The 20,995-nt window shown below is 34.4% G+C and overlaps 1 protein-coding gene across 7 annotated transcripts in view; it reads right to left on the bottom strand.

Annotated features, from left to right (window-relative positions):
• Nol4 (nucleolar protein 4) overlaps window positions 1-20,995 on the bottom strand; it is a 310,075-nt gene that overhangs the window by 122,465 nt on the left and 166,615 nt on the right. For 5 of the 7 annotated variants that reach the window (XM_076836802.2, XM_076836804.2, XM_076836803.2 and 2 more), the window contains one exon: window positions 9,228-9,511. In XM_076836802.2, coding sequence (XP_076692917.1) covers window positions 9,228-9,511 — 284 coding nt within the window. Of the gene's footprint in view, window positions 1-9,227; window positions 9,512-12,683; window positions 12,703-20,995 lie in introns of those variants that run through there. The other 2 variants (XM_076836807.2, XM_076836809.2) reach the window with 1 other exon arrangement.

Raw genomic sequence — 20,995 nt, 5'->3', positions numbered from 1 at the left:
ATTATCTCTTATAATCAAGAATAGGTCAGACTCATATTCTAGGTGAAGTTCAATGTCCCTTACATAGTGGGGAGTTTGGTAAAGCCAGGTGGCACTATGAAGAAAATTCTGGTATGAGAAAGTGGATGGGATATAAATCAATTCAGCTTGTTCTCATGTCACTGCACTGTATCCAACAAACATTTGACAGAGAGCAAGCCTCATGCATGTAAGTCACTGTAGTGTCAGGCTCTGCAACCACCATAATGTCACCTTTTCCTCATTCTTTATTGATTTTTTTCCTCTAGAAGTTTAGAAAATAAAAAATTTTTCAAGCTGGAGTGATCATGATAGATGGTATGGGGATAGGGATGTTTTAATTGGATAGATTCCAACAGAATTGTTATAAGCAGAACTTTCAAGATATCTCAGAATCTATTTCATAAGTGCATGCTATTCACAGAAATAGGTTTTAGAATGAATGCAAAAAATGCCTCTGGAAATGTATATTGTAGATTCTGGATTCCTATACAATAAGTAACTAAAAGGAAATAAGGAAGGAAGAAGAGGAAAAAGAAAAAGAAAGTCGTATTCACTAGCTTAAAGAAGTTAATATGCTTCCCCAAGTTGCCGGTCTCAGTAAGTAATTTGTAGGCTATTGAATATAAGCATTAAGCTTCCCCAATAAATATGCATGAGTGAAGACATTCTTGCAAAATTCAGCTAAGCCCCAAATTCTGAAATCAATAACGACTACTGTGCACCTCCATTTATTGTGCACTTGTATGAAAAATACACATAATCTTTATTTGATCTCCACAACTGCCTGCAAGTTAACAACTATGATACACATTTTATTGGTGAAGTATCTAGGGTCAAAACATACAGCATTTCCCCAGGTCACAGAGTTGTTAGGTGTGAATTTCTGAGTAGGGAATAACTGAGCCATAAACTAATAGATGGAGGTCTTAGTTAAAATTTGCTGCTGCTCATTTTCAGACTCTATACCAAAATCTCTTAACATACATCATGGTGCGGTTTAGATGTGAGCCAAATTACTTACAGCTTAAATCCAAATTCTAACAATCCTTGATATAACCATATTTGTAACTCATTTCAGTCTCAGATTTCTCCTACGGAAAAAAAAATGGAATAATAATGCACCCTAATTCCATTGGATAGTTGTACCAATTACATAAATTAGTTCTTAGAGTAGTGCCTGACATATAGTAAAAACTTAACACTTATTAATCTTTTGTTTTTAATTCTTGGAACAAGTGAATAAGTTAATTCTTTTTTTTTTATTCTGTCATCTATCTGAGTCATTCTCTTGATCCCTGCTAACTTCAAGATCTCCATTTCAAAACTACAAAAATGCACAGTAATAATGAGGTTTTCAGGTGCCTACTTTAGAATTCATCTAACATTTAATATTAATAGGAACAACAGAAACCATTAAACTGAAACAACTGGAATGTAAAACTCTATGACTCTGTTTTAACATTTTTTCTTTTATTTTTTTATCAAATTTGGGTCAATACTGAGCATTTCAAGAAATCCTGGTAATACTAAATATTTTGAGAAATGCACTAATTACTTTAGAATGTCTAAACTAGAGTTCTTTCTCCTAGAGCTCCTCTCCATTCTAAATTCACCTACAAACTAGAATAATTTTAGCCGTTTGTCCTTATTTCTAATATTGAACACAAACATAAAATGGACAGGCATACACACCTAAAACAAAATAAAAAGCCCGAAAACAAATATAATACATTAAATACAAAGACATACAAAATAAAACTAATTATTTTTGAACCATTAATAAATAAAAGGCTAACAACTGGTCAGTTTTCTTTGTTTTGTATTTTGATTAAAAAATGAAACTTATAGCTGTGACCAGATTACTTATGAATGCATAGCATCGATGGCTGGAGGGCCAGTTGAGACTTTGTACTGACCCAAATGAACTCTTGCATGTTTAAAAAGGAAGTGAAAATTCATATTTTGCTGCATGCGCAGAATTAAATATCAACTTCACCTTGGACTTTTCAGGATATAAATTATAGAAGACCCTTGCTCTTTCATTTTTCTGAGATAACAAATGTGAAATAAACATTGGACTGCAGTATGCATAGCAACCACTTATAAGATAGCTCTGTGCTCCTGATTCCTAAAGGAACATTAGGGAAAATAATCATATGTATTATGGTAAGCCTAGCAACAGGATGATTCAAAAGGAAAATGATTTGGGTGTTAGGAGCCACTTGGGTGGGGCTCAGTTTTTTAATTTGTGTAAAATGAGTGGCTGTTGGTTTTAAAAATTATATTATTCTATAATGTGGTTGATTTTACAGTCCCTAAGGTCTTTTTTTTTTTACAAAATTATACACATTTAAACTTAGATTGCAAATATGACAGACACTACCAAAGTAATGAATCAAACCATATTCTATCCTTCTTGTGTATGTTTTTATTTAAAAATATACTAAGCACAGAAGGGAAAATGTACCCAATTAATGAACAGAAATGAAGTCCATATAATTAAGTATATAATAAAATAACTCTGTGTTTATGTGCATAAGTCCAAATATACCTATAAGTAATATATGTATAATATATATTTATACATAAAGTATGAAGATTACTCTCAAATTGGTAATTAATAAATTGTAATTTTGAAATTTATTCTAGGGCTTTTGAAAGACCCATTCTTACTCAATTATACATTTGTTTACATTGAAAAACTAAAACAATGAATAGATATTTGACAGACTTGCTTCGTTTTCCAATAGAGGCCTTTCACATATTATTTTTATTTTTGTAAAATAATTCACATATTAAAAAGAAAAACAAATATTTATATAAGAAACTTTGCTGCAAGTATTGTCATTTATCAAGAAACTGTCCGTGAGTCATACTAGGTGCTGCCACATCCTGGATCTTAAGTCCTCCAAAGGCCCATGTTTTACGCGTCTGGTTGTCCACCTGTGGTGCTTTTGGGAAGTGGTGGCTTTGAGAGGTGGTGCCTAGTAGGAGGATGTTAGGTCATTGGGGCATGCCCTTGAAGGAGATATTGGGACCCTGGCCCCTTCCTGTCTGTATCTTCCACTCCAGTTCACCATGAGGTGAACATCTCCTCTGGTACACTCTCCTGCCATAATATACCACTTTGCCACAGGCCCCCAAACAATAGGGATAACCATCCATGGACTGAGTAGTGAGCAAAAATAAACTGCTCCTCCATTTAAGATTATTATGTCAGGTATTTTGTTGCTGAGATGCAAAGCTGACTAACAAATATGCTCTACCTCTCTGAATGGCTTGCCCATCACAGGTATAATGTGACCCACAGAGATGTCTGGACTCACACAGCATCAGTCAGTACGGGTATAGGAAATGTACAGACTGCAGTGTCAAGAGGCTTGGGTTCAATGCCAGGCCTTATCACATAACTAATTGTATAAATCACGTCAGTTGAATCACAAGCCACCAGATTTTATTTCCTTTTGTTTAGATACATCTGATAATTATACCTGCTCTTCTTATGACATTAAGTTAGCATCTGTCTTTCTCGACAAAGGGTGAGTTCTTAATGACAAAGACTGTTTTTGTTTTTTTTTTTTTAATTTGTCCTTCAACACTCATGACAGTGCCTAGCACAGATTGTGTATATTTACTGCAGTTTTTTTTTCTCTCTAGAATTAAGATCAATGTGTTATTTCTACCTTACACAAGATCTGGTACGGAATAGCTGCATAACACCAAGAGAGCCAGATATTGAAAATCTTCAAATTGAAGCAATTATGTGCTGAAATACCCAGAAAGACCAAGATAATATTATTACATAAGTCAATCCATTACTCATAGTATTTAAAAGATCTCATTATACCCAAACCATTAAAAGAGATATTTTGAAAAATATATTACTTCTATCCATCATATCTAAAGAAAATCACATAATAATTATTTGTGGTAATTAGGATTAATATTCTAGAAAATTTAATTTGAATGGTAACATTTATTTTGGTAAAAATTTAATGGAAAAATTAATTGAAAAAATATAATATGGGCCACATGGGCAAAAACAATACTATTAAATAAAGTGAAGACTGAGGTCTCTTGGGAACTGAGCCCAAATCCAAATATGCAGTAACTACTGTTGCACATTAACCTTCAGTGGTAATCACCTTCCCACAAGTTATTATTTGAAACATTATCGTTTCATGAGATTGCTTAAGAATATTTCACCATATTAAATAAGAAGCCACTGTTTCACAAGTACTAAAAAAAAAACCCAGAAAATTAAAAAGAAGAAATATTCAACAATTCAGTGTTTTTAAGTCATGTATTTCTCTCTGTTCAAATTATGGATTTGTTTCCATTCTCATCTATTAATAATTTTAGAAGAGACAGTAGGCTCTAGATTTGCAATTTATTGTCTTCTCTTTTTCTCTACAGCTAGTCCCTTAACGCTTTCTCATGGGTCTTATTTTCTAAACTCATCATCATTTCTGCTCTCACTTCTGAATTCTAATGTTATTAAGTTGCCCCTTAAAAATGTGGCTATCAGCAAAGAAAATAAATACCACCTAAACTCTTTCAACGGCATATATTTAGTTTTTAGATTGGTTAAAGTGATTCCCTGCTAGTCTAGTGAGTGAATTTGCATAATAATAAGCAATCAGTAAATGGCATAGTCCAACTCAGCTATTCTTTATAAGCATTTCTATTCATCACTCTATTTTTTAAATGCCTCATAATCACTTTTGTTTGATATTATTCATAACAAAACTGAGAAATAGGTCAATATTAAACTCACAGGAATCTAAGCTTCTCAAAGATTCTATATAATTAAGCTTTTATATCCCTCCAAGGAAGAAAAAAAAAAATGATAGTAGTGTCACTTCAAAAGGTCAAACAGAAGTGATGGAACATTCCTAAGGAACACAAGAGAGAGTACTGATCACAGAGAACTTTAGAATGCATTTCATCTGATAGCAGTGAGATAAAATAAGTGTTGATCCCAAACCAGGAGCCCTTGAGCAGTTGATATTCAGATTCAGATTACAAGAAGAAATACCAGAACAAATTCCATACCATTTCCTTTATAGTTAAAATGACTAGGCTTTTCCATCTCAGTAAAAAATCCCACTAATTCTTCAAATGTTTTTCCTGCCACCTGTTTTGAATGTGGCTCTTAGCATCCATTCTCCTAACTATGATCCAGGCTTAAATCTCTGTCACTTCACCTAAGACTTACTTAATTTAATCACTTACACATATATGAAATATGCCACAATTTGGCTTCTAAAACATTTCTTTATCTGGCTGCCTTCTTTTTTTCTGCTTGCATAATTGTTCTTCTACAAACTCCTTTCTAGCCACCTTTTCCTAATGGGTGATTATATCAAGCATGTATATCCTGGGCAGCACACCTTCTGCTCTGAAATCTTATAAATGTCTCTCTCACCAACTCACATCATTCTTCACAGCTGACACAAGTATCTCCAATACCTACTATGATGTCCAATGGATATTGCATAGGCACTGTATAAACCTCATCTATTGAAACTCCTTATCCAAACGTTTCTCACTCTGAATCTTGATAAATGCAATCACTATCCACTCAGGCAACCAAATGAAAAATCTTGGAGTCATTCTAGAATGTTCTCTGTCTTATTTCCCACATCCAATAAACCTTTATGAATTTCTTCAAAATATTTATTGACAAACTATTGTGTTCCAGATGGTAAGCCAAATACTAAGCATACTGCATTAAGCAAGGTAAACATTATTTTTGTGCTCTTAGAATGTAAACCCTAATTGGATATAGCCAGGTAGAGGTTATTCATATTATATTCTAATGTGAACAGCATCACTAGGAGTTTGGCTATATATAATCTATGGACCTATAAATGATGGTGCTGCAAATAAACATCAGAAGTATAAAAGTAACACGTTCCACTTGTTTTTATATCTGCTTTCCATTCCCATTTCCATTTATTTGACTTTAAATGTTATTATTTTTCTCTTGGGTTACTAGAGTAGCTCTCTAACCAAATTTATTTCCCCTCCCCTGAGTTCCTTTCTTATTAATTCACTACCACAATTATTGCCGGAATAATTTTTCTCAGATTCCAAGATGACTACAAGATGATCATACTTAACTCTACCTATTGATCCTAATCCAAAGTCTTAAAGGGGCCTAAATCCTTTAATGACGCAGCCTCTTTGTACTTAGTTATATTGCACATCCTCTTCTCCTATGGCCATTCTAAGCTTCTTGCAAATCTCCTAGCCAAGCAGGTGTTCTCATAGATGAATGCCTCAAAACACACTTAACCCTCTACCATTAATAATCTTTATCCAAGCAATTCCCACTTGCCCTTCTATATTCATCTCTGGTACCACTCTCTCCCCCCAGTCATCCTTAAGAAAAAGAACAACAATAACAAAGGATTGGCACAAGGTTATTTATACATTATGTTTAATATAACAGAAGGAACAGCATTAGTATTAATGTTTATTTTTATATTTCTGAGAAAGAATATAATTTGTGCCTTGTTTCATACTTTTTCCCTGTCTTACTAGAAATTTGTCAACTTTATTAAACTTTTCAAAGAGAAAAAAAAATCTGTTCTACAAAACAAAAAAAGAATCAGTATGGTCCCTTGGGTTCCCCACCTTCGTTCTCTCATTTCACCCTGTCCATATAACATTGTATCACTTAAAGAATCAGACCATAATCAACCGGGTATGATGGCACACACCCATATTCCCAGCAGCTTGGGAGACTGAGGCAGGAGGATCTCAAGTTCAAAGCCGGTTTCAGCAAAGGTAGGTGCTAAGCAACTCAGTGAGACCCTGTCTCTAAACAAAATACAAAATAGGGCTGGGGATGTGGCTCAGTGGTTGCGTGCCCCTGAGTTTAATCCCTGGTATAAAAACATTTATATATTAGACTGTAAGCATAAATTCAGCTCCCTTTTTTGCTATATCAGGACCTGTTGAAGGGCAAGGACCCTTCTTCACTCATTTGCATATTTTTGCTTCCTACAGTAGTATCTTACAAGTATAACTCCTCGATAAATATTTGGCAAATCAATTAATTGGTGGCAAATAGTTTATCTCATGTTGTAATGGAAGGTTCTTCCTCACATGCCATGATATGAAGTCATACACAGATTGAAATGGCCAATGGCTCTCTAGCCTGAGACCAATATTCCTGTCTGCATTAAAGGATCTTCACAGTATCTAGCAAGAGATGGCTGAAAAATAATGGTAATCTCACATTCCCTTCAAGTTCAAGACTCATTTCCTCTAGGAAGCACATTTTGACTATTACATCAATAGAAATAATATTTTTTTTACTTGAACTCTATGTTATAGCCTAGGAAAGAATATTTGCCTATACTTGCAGTAAAAAGCTTTTCTATGCATATGTATCCTCTTCCCCAAAACTGTGTATAGTTAAGTGTCTTATAAATAAAGATTGATATTTCTGTGAGCTGTCTCTGCTACCTCTACCACTGCTTTGAGTAAGGTAGGTTTATTTTTTTTAATTGTATAACTGTAAGGTCTAATGATGTTTTAATACAGATATCCAGAGTTAAATGGGTATAAGTTCCATTATTTTATACCCTCATCTTATTTTATTTCTCAGCATTGTTCACCAGATTGACCAACATCTCCTTGAAAGGTAAACTTTGTTGGCTTTTATATACTGTACCCTTCTGATTCTTCTTAGGCTCACTGGCTTCTTCTCTGTTGGCTGTTTGGTTAATAATTGGTAACTGATGCTACCTCAAAAGAGTATCTCCTTCTGTGTTAGTCCTTTGCTTATTTTACTCTCAGATAATAGCCCCAACAATCTGTGTTTCATAACTGTATTTTAATAGAGCTAAAAGGTAATTTCATTCAGGTTAATGTGTACAGAAACATGCTTTAATGAGCATAGTTCCCCAGATAACATTGAACAAGGGGAGAAAAAAGAGAAGATCAAACCACTGGATAATTTTAGGGGAAAAAAACTGAACAAGCACATGGTACAAGAAGGATGTTTCATGATTCTTTAATCCTTGTAAAGATAGCATAATGTGGTAGGCGGGAAAACGTTTAGGATGATTTTGTTCTGTAAAATGTATGCAGTGATTCAGATCATGTTAGCAAATATAAAATCATTTGTGCTTGTGTGATCTGGCTTCAAACCACTGAGGACATTTGTGCATTTACCACAGCAAAAGTTGTAGCAGCCTCCCGAAGGCAGAAGAGCTTAAGTATCTGGTGATGTCTAGTGACTTGCTTAAAAGAAGATGAAACGACACACCCTCAGGCAAGGAGATGATTTAAATAGAGCCAATTTAGGAAGCATAGTGCCTCAGCAAATTCAGAAATTAATCCAGATTAAGACGTTTCATTTTTAGGAATGCATGTCAGAAACCAGTCTACAACTCCATCTTAGAGGTAGAGGGAAGAGAAAGACATAAAAATGTACATTGCATAAAAATCCTCCTGTGTCCCAAAAGTACATCTTCAAAAGTTACACAGAAAATTCACCAGCCTCAGCAATTTCAAAATTGTATTCATTTAAGCTTGATTTTTAAAAACAAATTGGTGGGTGGTTGTCACGTAGTCTAATGCAAAGAATCTAGAAAATTTAGATAATATGTCTGAAACATGGTTCTATCTTTTGTGTAATATAATTTATGATGAATCACTTCTTTAAGTGGGTATTTAATCCACAGATTTCATCCAGGAAACTGACACTAAATAGTTCTCTGGTGCCAGAAAGTAAATTACTGACTGCAGTCCCCAGGTCTCTAAAGCAAACTGGAGAATTTAATTGAAATGTTATTGCTACACACACCTATCCAATCTAGAGAAACAAGATAGTGATCTTTTTATAGTTGAAAATTGTGTACTGAGACTGAAACTTTCACACCTGAGCTCTATAAATTCCCAGAGACAGATCCATAAGTAGATTATATAAATGAGATACATGAAATCAGGCAATTCTGTCAAAAATACCAACAGCTTTGAGACATGATCCAATTTACTCATCGTTTTTACTGAAATCATATTTTATGGACACACAATATGCATGCTTATAAGATTCTTGGTAACATATTTTGGGGATTTGCTTTAAATATTTTATTGGCCACAATCGTTATCTCCAGCATATATAGATGCTTCTTTGTGACCTTCATGACCAACTTAAAAATTCTCTGGAAACTGTAACACGACCTTACCTTGCTTCCATTTTCTCTCGCCTCTCGTTCCATCTTGAGGTCAGAAATTAGAAGATTCTTATATTTGCTTTTCCCATTACTGCTGTGATCATCTATTCTGTATTCCGAAGTCAGCTGTGCAGAGAGGGGACTGTCACTCAGATTCAGTGGCTGTTCATCCTGTTCCACCCCAGTCTTGCCATCACTGTTGGAGTCTCCCATCTCCCTGCTGTGTGTTCCCCCTGAAGCAATTGAACTGTGCCCCAGAGTCTCATTGCCATTAAAGCTCTCTGCAGCAGAATCATCTGTTGGAAAGAAAAATTTATATTTTTATTTTAATTAATATGCTCTTCCTTTTTGACTTCAACTTGCATTTGCTGAGTTCCTATTGTGTGTGACAATGTGCCAACTAATTTTATATATAATATATAATTTAACCTAAACAGTAACCTTGCAATGCAGCTATTGTTATTTTTAATCTAATAGGCACATCAAAGCACAAGACAAGAAATAATATGAAGAAGATAAAATAAACAGTTGAATACCAAATGTCATCTCAAAGTAAAGTAAATTTAAACAAAGAATAAAATAAATTCTCAATTACTTTGCAAATGATTTTATTTCCCCAGTGAGAATATCCAGATTTACCAAGAAGTCTCTAATGAAAAACATTACCTATCACTGGTTAATGGAGATGTACATTGGTACAATCTTTATGAGTTTTTAATATGCATCTAAAACACTAAAAGTGCTCATAAACTTTGCTATGGTCATTACACTTCTGAGATTTTTAAACCTAAGAAGCCTAATCATTATGTACGTCTCTGAATAAGTTAAAAAAAATACACTTAACATCAGTGTTAATTTGAGTAGCAAAAATTTGGAGGTGACATAAAGCAACAAAAATAGAATATTGGATTAATAAATTTTGGAATGGTTCGAATATTATACAGTCACTCAATAGTCCAATTTTAGATAAAGAAAAAATGTGAATCATAAAGTATTGGCTGGAAAACTTTAGATAGTGTAGCCAATATGATCCCAAATTTCTGAAAATAAAACACATAGAACAAGTTTACATAAAACAATATTCTGTTTTCTTAATTTGTCTTTACCTATAGGAGGAGAATTTGCTACTAATTATAAAGAATTATGATGGACAGAGGTGTTCCATTGTTTTCTTTAAAGGCTATTAATGAAACTATATGAATGTAAGCAAACAAGAGGCATAATATTCATTATTTTTGATTTTCTTGTCTGATTCCTGAATATTATCAAGTATTCATTATATTTGTGGGTGGAATCAAATACTTTGTACCTTAAAATAAATTATATTCATGGAAATATTTAAATTCTAAAGGAGTACTATATCTCCTGTTCATCCATGTTTTCCTCAAACATTTCTTAAGGGCCTATCCTGTGGCCAATATGGGTTCAAAAATTCGGCCTCTAGAGACTCTGCCTCAATGAGTTTACAGATAATTAAAAAAAAATAGAGAATTAAACATGCGATTCAAATGCAGAGCAAAAAGGCTATAATCCAGTACAAGGAATAAGACAGCAGGCTTTCTAAAGAAGGTGATGTCAGTCGAATTCCACAGGATGAGTGAGCCATGAGCCGCTGAAGTCTGGGGAGAGCACTCCCTATAGAAGTGTCAGCTTTGCAAAGTCTCAGATGGAAGGACACACAGGGCAGGTGAGAAGAAGGATGAAAGCAGGAGCACCAAGGAGAAAATGAGGGGAGATAAATCCAACAGGAAGAGAGCACCCCAGGAAGTGTTTTGTATATCAAAGGGCTTAGAGTTGACTCTGAGAACAAACAGAAGCAATTTTAATTTTATTGTGAGAAGTGACGTGGAAAAAAAAATGATATTTTAGATGTCATATAAGTTGGCATCTTTGAAAGCTCAAACTAAAGTAGTGCCAATATAGAAGAAGGGACAATCACAGAGAGTTACAAACAAAACAGGTAAGAATGGACATAGGAGAGGCCAGGGCCCAGGATGAAGTTCAGGGCTTTAATAAGGAATTAAAACACAGGACATTATGTTTAAATTTAATTTTCAGAACAGTATTTTAAAATGGATTTTAAAACTATTTTCTAAAAAAGAGTTCAAACATATTCCGATACCACATTCTACTCAATTATTCTTTTTATATACCAATTCAAAAAAGTTTATGGCCAGATACGATGGCCCACTCCTTTCACTCCAGCATCTCTGGAGGAAAATTAGAGGCAAATCTCAGCCATTTAAGGAGGCTCTGAGCAATTTAGCAAGACTCAGCCTCAAAAAATAAAAAGGACTAGGAACATAGTTCACTGGTAAAATACCCTTAGGCTCAATCCCCATCCTCCTGCCCAATAAAAGAATTCATACATACAGAATATACGCAAGATAATATAGGAAACTACCCATAAGTAATGACACAGCCATTTTTATAGCTATTAATTTGGGAAATAAAAATAAGCTTTTAACGATAAAATGTCCAGAGCTTTGACATACAGAATTAGGGGGAGGATTTGTATAAGTAATTTAGAAAATTGCTCATGTCTCTTTATTTGAATTGAAGTCCTTATGCTAATGTATAACAGGTTAATTCTGATTTTTAAAGTTTTTTTCTTTTTAAGAAAGTCCAAAAAAAATCATAATGGACATATTCAAATATAGTTCAATTACTTATATTTAATTTATGAAGGAAAAATATGATTTAGCATTTGTGTACTAGAATCCTTTTAAAAAAGGTACTAAACACTTAACATAAAAAAGCCTTAGCAAGAATGAATAAATAACCCTAAATAAATAAAAATTAAATACACATTAACATAAAAATTCAATTTCTTTTATAGTTAAAAATTAAACATGCCTTATCTATTTCTTTAATCTAAAATCACCACATATATCTCATAAAACTATATCATTTACTCATTTTTAGGTAAGATAAACATCATTTATCATGAGAGACTTTAATAAATGTCATTTAATTATAGTTTCAGCATAAAATATAAACAATAAAGGAGAAATATTTTTAGATGGAGTAGTTCACTCCAGATGTTACCAAGGTAACCAAATTCAAGAGCTTTACATATTTCTTTCCTGAATAAATGAGTATGTTTTGTAAAGAACAAATGACTGATTTATATTCATTTGTATCAAATACACGTTCACCAATTTTGTGATTTAAGCGGTTAAAAAAAATAATGTCTCATGGTACTGTTCAATAAATCAAAATTTAAAACAAAGTTTTTGATATCTTTAATTTTAAAAATTCAGTCAAGAACAGAGAGTGAATAGTAGTAAGCTGAGGATAAATAAGCAATTTAGTATTGTTGAGCTTCATGTAACCACGTTGAAGATTTTTGTCCTCTCTTCTTTAAAGGTACTTGTTTAGAAATTAAAATCAAAGACTTCAGACTCCTGTTTATGGGAACCAATTCACGTCAGTTCACTGCCTGAAAGGGGCAATCTGCTTCCTTACCCAACATGGTCTGCTCCATCCTGAGTGGCTGCTGGCGTGTGGGAACCACTCGCTACGTAGTGTCGTGTGTAGACTGTGGGGATGGCCTTCAGGTTCACAGGCCCTGGTGAAGGTTCTTCTCTCAGGGATTCAGCCTGGGTACCATAGCATTTGAACCAAAGACTCTGTATTTGAGTCCCAAGGGAAAACAGCACCTGGAGCTTTGGAAAATAAGAGAGCCCAGGGTACCTAGCAACAGAGGAGAATGTGGAATGTGATGACAGGGCGGTGTGGAATCTAGTGACATCAGGAGGGCAGTTGGATGTTCTGTGGTTACTTTTAATGGGACAGATCTAGGGTGGTGGAAACCTTGCCACTTGATTAAAGCTATTGTCTAAGAAGGTCCAGTAACACTGAGTGGCAGACTCTTCGTTTTATTCTTTCTCTGTTCCTACTGCCCACTTCCTCAATCGGGAGACACCTTAGAAATACGGCTTAAAAACGTCCCAACCAGTGTTTTATATGACGATAGTTTTAAACGCACCAGATTCAGTGATTTGTTCCTTTTATATAAAGAATAAACTGTAACAGTCTCTTATAACACGTGTGAGTGTGTGTGTGTGTGTGAATCTCTCAAAGCCCCTGACCTACTTTCTTATACAGTCATTTTCAGTAGTTCTTCATTATGGCCTTTAGGCCAAGAGCCTTGGGCAAAAGGAATAGAAAAAAAAAAAATATATATATATATATATATCATCCTCATTTTAAGATTAGTACTTGGAAGTTCAGTCCTAAAATCCAGGTCAGATATCACAGGGTCCAAAAATCTTTTTACCATTTTTCCTCAAATGCACTATAGTCTTTTACCACTAAATCCTTTGATGCACCCTTAGAAAATTTCCTTTTCGTATCTTAACTAACTCTAAACTCAAAATATAGATGGGAAAAACCCTGCTCCAAAAGAGTGGTACCTTAATATAAAAACATAGAAAGTTAAAAAATTTTTCCAACATCTATTTGCAAAATAAGGATTTTAGTTGTAACTCCCTTTTATGCTTCCTGGCTTCTGTTCTATGCCTTCTCCTAGTTATAGGATCTGTTATTTTAAAAAATGAAGCCCAGCATGGTGGTGTGTTCCTGTAATCCCAGCAGCTCCCAAAACTGAGGTAGAAGGATTACAAGTTCAAAGCCAGCCTTGGCAACTTAGTGAGGCCTAAGCAATTTAGCAAAAACCTGTCTCAAAAAATAAAAAGAGCTCAGTGGTTAAGTACTCCTGGGTTCAACCCTCACCAATCCCCCCAAATGGGGGTCTCTTCTAATATATTGTGAGATCACATCTTACATCTTACACTATAACTTCCTCTATGCTACAATACAAACCAGGTGATCTGATTTGATTTGATTCTCTCTAGCACTTTCTAGTCTGGATCCTAGGCACATTCTCACTCCCTGAATCATTTCTAGCTTAAGGCCTTTTGGTCCATGTGTATTTGCTACCTAGAAGTTCATTCCTCATTTTTCTAATTTTCTTTCTTCAAAACCTTGTGATGACATGTCCATTCTTTTTCTATTTTACTTATCCTCTAAAATATATCTTTTTTATTTAATTATACAGTCTTGTTCTCAGTATTATCTTCAGTTATCTTCTGGGCAAAAAACCTCAATTTTGACTACAAAAGTTCTATACTTGCAAGGTCTCAATGTTACAAAGCCCTGCGAAAAGATAATTAAAACTGCAATCTCCCATTTTCATTTGCAAGATCATATGCTACTTAGTGATGTAATCTTAAATATGTACAAAGAGCAACGCCACATTGCAAAGTCAAAACATTCACGCCAAAGACATATGCACTGATGTAAATAAATACACATACCACTAAAAGGGGGGAGGACACTGAGTTTAAAATAATAAAATAGCTTTTACTGAAGGCAAGAAAATAAAAACTGCTTGTTTTCTACAAAATTAATTCCATAGAAGGGTGGTTCTAAAACCTCTGCTTGTTAGCTCTTAAATCCTTCTTAGAAGGAGATTTAATTTAAGGAGGAAATACAGAGAAGGTAGTGGGATAAATTGGCTGTTTCAAAGCATATAACTAAATGTCAGCATGGTAATCAAATGATACAACTGTCTGGGCTATCAATGAGGAGGTAAGGTGTATTATTTATATTGTTTTCTTTAAAATGTTACGAAACACCTATTTTGTGTAAGGCACTGTCCTTGGCATCATAAGTCCAAAGCATCTCTATGAAACTTGATCTTACCTGAGGCTATCACAGAAGAATTACAGCGTCAGGTAGAAAGTAGTGTCTGGTCCATGTGAGTCTCACATAAAGAATAATGAATACACACAGCTCTTCTGAGAAAGTCACCTACACATCAAGGGGGACAAAGGGCAATAGGAAAGGCCTCTAATAAGAGGTGGGATGTGAAGAAGGTGAGATACATGTGCATGTATCATGGTGATGGTAGAGGCTAATCCAGTTTACAAGAGAGCAAAAAATAAATAAATAGATAGGTAGATAGATAGCTCCAGAGGCAGGAAAGAGCTGGAAGAGTACAGAAGTAAGTTTGTTTCACAAATTGCCACAGGAATTACACATTTTAGACAGTCGTGGATGTGACACTGTGCATTATTTTTTTCCTGCATGTATTATAAAAACATTAATCACTGTCCCGGGGGAGATACTTGGAAAAACTCAATAACAATACAAATCTGGTCTGAGGAGAGTCTGTTTACTTCCATTCCTATCTCTTAGCCACTACAATTGGCCCATAACAAAACTTTCCCCAATCCCAATATGATTCATGTTTTAAATGTTTAGTAATGGAATAGTTTGTCAATGGCTTCTTAATTATCCAAACAATTTATAAAACACTATTTTTCCTTACTTGTTGACTTGTTTTTAGGGTTTTAAATAACTTGTATTTTATGGAAAATGACATGCATAAACATTTTGATATTCTACAAAGTGATTTGAAAATATCTGTGATTTAGTCTGTTGACAAAGTCACAGTTACCATGAATACCACTGTGTTTTATTGCCTATGGTCAGAATAAAATGTTAAATTGCAGTTAGTGGTAAATGAATATATATATATACAAACACACACATATATAGATATATATATATACACACATATAGGTATATATATATTCATTTACATACATTTATATTTATTTATATATATTCATCTATATTCATCTATATATATTCATATAATTTCTTCATCTATCTCCCTCTCAAGTTGTGGCACTGATCTATTCATGGATTCCAGGATAAATGTTCTTGAACTAGATGCCATGCTACTTATTTTACCTGTCTTAAATTGCACCTAAATAATCATAACTGTCACAGGGTCTCAAATCCGTAACCCTGGTCCTGATAAGGCAGGTTTCAGTGGGAGTTTGTTTAGTCTGATATTTCAGCTTTTAACACTTTGTCATCTTGTGACTTTAAAAATATGTTTTGTTAATCTATTTAACAGTAAATTTCCACAAGGTAGTATTTTACATCTTATGCTTCTTTGTGTTGTTCAACAAAATCCAGCCTAGAATTTTATACAAGGTTAACATTATAGATATTGCTATAGTTATAGATGTAGGTATTAATATTGATATTGGTAAATAGAACAAATGTCACAAGCAATACATTAACATATCTGTGTATGACATTCATGTATTGGGAACTCATTTGTGAAGCAATTTTCTGCCACAAGTTAAAACCAAAACAATTAATACTGTGGGAGTTTTGATGATCCATTTCATACAGCAAGTACTAAGTATGATAAAATCTCATGTTAAATTTTAAATCAATCTAAGGTAATTATTACATAGAAGTTCAATATTTTCAAAGAAAGCTGACAGAACATAGGCAAAAATATACCAGAAAACACATTTAATGGGTAATAGAAATAAGAAACTGTCATGTAATAATATTTCATTCTATTGGAAAACAATGTGACAATTTGTAGAAAGAAATGGTTCATGGACTTATCATGAATTCTCATTAATTGATAACTAAGTTATATGAACAAATGTCACAGATTTGGGGTAAGTAATTCTGAAAAGAAATGTTCTAATTGGAGCTAAAATTAATGTGATTCAAAAGGAAATTGCCCTAAATTAGCATTTAGCCCAGCTAGAAATCAAGTGGGTTATTTTTGTTGTTGTTTTGTTTCATTTTTACTGTGCCAATAATAAATCGGAAAATACAGTATTCTGAAAAGCTGGAAAGCAACGAAGAAAACAAGACTCGTTACAAAAAGCTTATATTTGGAACAAGTGTCTTAGAACTGGACAGGATCTTGGCTGACTTCAAATTTATTCCTGTAGTGCTGTTGGGATTACTGTTTAACTCACAGAACCACCCACCTACCTGCCCAGAGGAGTAAGTACTTGAAAATAGATTAGATGGTAGGTATCAGATGGTATCCTGGTATATATCACAGATTCTGTATGGAGCCTAAAGCAACCCCCTATAAAAGAATTTTTGTCAGTACAACCAAAGGTTCAGTGTAAGGTACTGTATTTTTCACTGGGTGACTCTGCATTCTGACAAGTGCTCTTGACCCTTTACCTAGTTGGCCACCATGGACTGAATACCACCTGAACCATTCAACACATTTGGACACGATCAACAGCACACTTTCATCAAATGGAAGTGCAATACATAGAAATGGGCTTTTTCAGGACCCAGCGATGCATGAACAGATTGCTCAAAACTCACCACAAAACAGTTTATTCTTTAATTTTTATGTATTATGTTAAAAGAAATTCTTAATAAACAATTGAATAAAAATGAAAAATGTCAGCTGATTATGATCAGATTTCCACAATCCTGTGAAATTCAGCAGTGGTGCCTACCACTGTTTTCGTGGATAAGCACAGATGGAGAAGGAAATCTTTTATATAGACAGAACTTTAAGCAATAAATCTTTTTGTTTACTCTTCTTATAACAAAGCCAGTCTAAGATTATTATATTCACTATTTCTTGGATAGTGCACCATGTTGCTATCCCTGTGGGTCCTATTTGAAGATATTTTTGAATGATTTTTTTAAAATACAAGTAGTAAAAAGAAGGATGAAATATTTCATAAGATGCTAAGAACTGTGTTAAAATATCTGTGTTCGCAACTATGTATATCAAAACATGACTAGAATAGAAGGTAATCTTTATTATTAGATTTACGGTATGATGTTTCCTGTAAATATGACTTATCCTTCTTGTCAAACCTAGGTTTTCTCAGTGAGATCATGAAGAGAGTGGCACTCAGAACAGAAGAACAGAGTATATATACATTGTCAGGAACTGGCCCACATGGTCAATCACCACATGATCTGTACTCATACTGGCAGCAAAGTGTTCAATCATATGATCTTAAGAAAGTACAGAACACTTTGGGAAACTTGCAAACTTCAATGGGGCAAAGCAGTTTTATTTGATTCCTTTAATTCTAGCTGGGGTAGTGACTTATCTTCAGCACTATGAACATTTACTCTCATCTTCCTTTAACGCCACCACCTACAGATCTCAGGATGGTTTATACACTGCAAATTTTTCCCATACAACACTGATGTAAAACAAGGAAACCACAGCCCAGTAAAAGAAATGAAACAGGTTGAGGATTTCCTTTGGAGTTAATACTCTTAGTCTCTGCTCTGTCACTGACAAACTAGTGGTCTTATAAAAAAAAATGGGAGGAGGTATTAAAATCTGAGCCGCAATGCCACTCACTGGGAGATAGATAGCACAGGAGCTTAACGGGCTGCCTTTCAGGATGTAGTATATCCCTAACCATCGACTGAGAGCTGGGGCTAGCCCTCTCTCAAAGCCCCAGTATCAATCTGTAGTACAAGACTTTCTAGAGATAGAAGTCACACTCATCTCCATTCCTCCCTACAAATGTAGGCAGTGTTGGCCTACAGGGGGACACTTCCAATAAGAGAGTTTTAGACACCAATCATTCACATCATTTAGGCAACTAAGGGAATCTATTATAAAAGAGGCTCATGTGTTGGCTGAGGTCATTAATCCTGAGTATCTAGGGAATAAAAATTGACTAAAGGCAAAATGGGTTAGCAGGCAGAACCTCAGAGAGCGTAGCCAGAAACAAGACCTCATTCCATGACATTCTGAAAAAGGTCCCTGAGCAGTTGAATTAACAGCTGAATAAATTAAACTATGGAATATGTAGTGGGAACTTGGTTGTCATAAATAAATCTTATGATTTGGAACCAGATACAAAACTAGGAATACAATGTTTATCTGGATTTCTTTGTTTTCCAGTGACTCATTCCTCATTTATGTAACTTTTGTCTCAACTATTGCATACAGAGTGCTTGGTAAATATATAAATTAATCCATTATTTCCATAATTTCAGTTGTTTCAGAACTAAAAGAGGAATGAACATCACTGGGCTTCATACAAATATGTTGTCTCAACATCATGCCACAGTTGGACATGATTTAAATTTAGGTCCATCCTGGAAAACATGTGGATGTATGTGGTTGAGAAGAGAGAGCATGGAGGGAATAGACAAACTCTAGGTAGAGAAGAGGGGTTGGAGGGGAAGGGAGGGGGCAGGGGATTATAAATAATGGTGGAATGTGATGATCATTATTATCCAAAGTACATGTATGAAGACATGAATTGGTGTGAATATACAATCAGAGACATGAAAAATTGTGCTCTATATGTGTAAAAAGAATTATAATGCATTCTGCTGTCATATATAAATAAAAAAAGTAAAGAAAGAAAGAAATACATGGTAAGTACTTGATAGAAGCATCTTTGGATGTATAGAAAGTTGGGTGATGGTGAGACAAATAGGACCCACAGGGATAGCAACATGGTGCACGCATTCTCCTCCCAATTCACAAGTATAGGCTCCAGTAGGCATGTTCTCATGCAACCTTGGAAGAATTTGAAGATGTGAAACAGAGGAAATGGGTGTCATAAGAACTAGATCTTTTTATGTTAACCTCCAGAGAGAAAAGTGTAAAAACTACCATCACTGAGGTTGCCATCATTTTTCTAGTTCCTATCTGTCCATATTATTAGGTGCTCAACCCCTTCATACTCTGGAAGATCCTCTAGTCCTCTTTCAATTGATTATCAATATTTCTGTATTGATTTTGCTTGATTTAGCCAAACACCATTTATTTTAATCTAAAAAAAAACTTTTGAGAAAACACAGGAATAGCAAGATGGTGAAATAGGAAACTTTGGGCTTTCCTTCGACTCACGGACAATTTGACTTAACAAAAATATTCAGCACAATTTCCCTATGAAAAATCTAGGAACTAGTTGAGAGGCTCTTATATCCTGGGTAAGTGCAAAACTAGCCACATTAAAACTAGCAGGAATATTTGAGAAAACAGAGGAACAGAAATGTGAAGTGAATCGACTGTGTTCCTTTAAGAATATAAGTTATATATAGAAGAGATTTGAAGTCATTTAATGAAACACAGCCAAAGAACTAAGGGTGCTTAGTCTGTAAAGAGATTATTTTGAAGAATGATGGGAAAGATATAAGTCAGTCAAATATTCCCAAGTTTTAACATTTTCATTACCTGCCAGGAGTATACAGGCTTATAGGTTTTTTTTTTTTAACAACTTACCATATATATTATTTAAGAGGCTGTGATAGGAGGAATTCTAAGAGACACCTCCTACCCAAGATTACACACCCTAGTTTTCAGAATCTGCCAGTGATTAAACATCACTCCCATCACTATTATGTGATGTGGTATAGTTGATCTTAGATAAGGAGATTATCCGGGCAGGCCTGATCTAATCACATGAGGTTTCTCTGCTTAGCGGGAGACCAATGTGATTCTGCAACCTGTATACTCAGAAAAATGAGATATTGTATCCCATCTGATTCAAAAGTATGATATGTCAAGGTCATTGTACTGTCATGTGTAACTAATTAAAACAAATAAAAAATAAAAATAAAAAAATTAAAATAGAAGAAGTCAAAGAGTCACAGCACAGATGTTTTTCAATAATTTTTAATGGAAAAAAACCTCATAAGCAGAAATGCAGGCAGATTTAAGACACTGACAGAGGTCCCTTCTGACAACCAGCAAGGAAACAATGATCTCAGTTTTATAGTCAGAAGGAACTAGACTCTGCCAACAACCTAGATATTTTTTTTTTAAACAAAGAATTAAACCCAGGGGCGCTTAACCACTGAGCCACATCACCAGCCCTTTTTATTAGTTTATTTTGAGACAGGGTAGAGCCTTTACATCCGAGCCTAACCAGCCTGAGACCTTTATTTTGACCTTGTGATAAGAACCCAGTACAGTCTGCTGGACTTCTGAC

The sequence above is a fragment of the Callospermophilus lateralis genome, chromosome 17 (genome assembly GCF_048772815.1).
Source record: "Callospermophilus lateralis isolate mCalLat2 chromosome 17, mCalLat2.hap1, whole genome shotgun sequence".
In the NCBI taxonomy this organism is placed as follows: domain Eukaryota; kingdom Metazoa; phylum Chordata; class Mammalia; order Rodentia; family Sciuridae; genus Callospermophilus; species Callospermophilus lateralis.
This window is presented reverse-complemented; position numbering and strand designations above follow the sequence as displayed.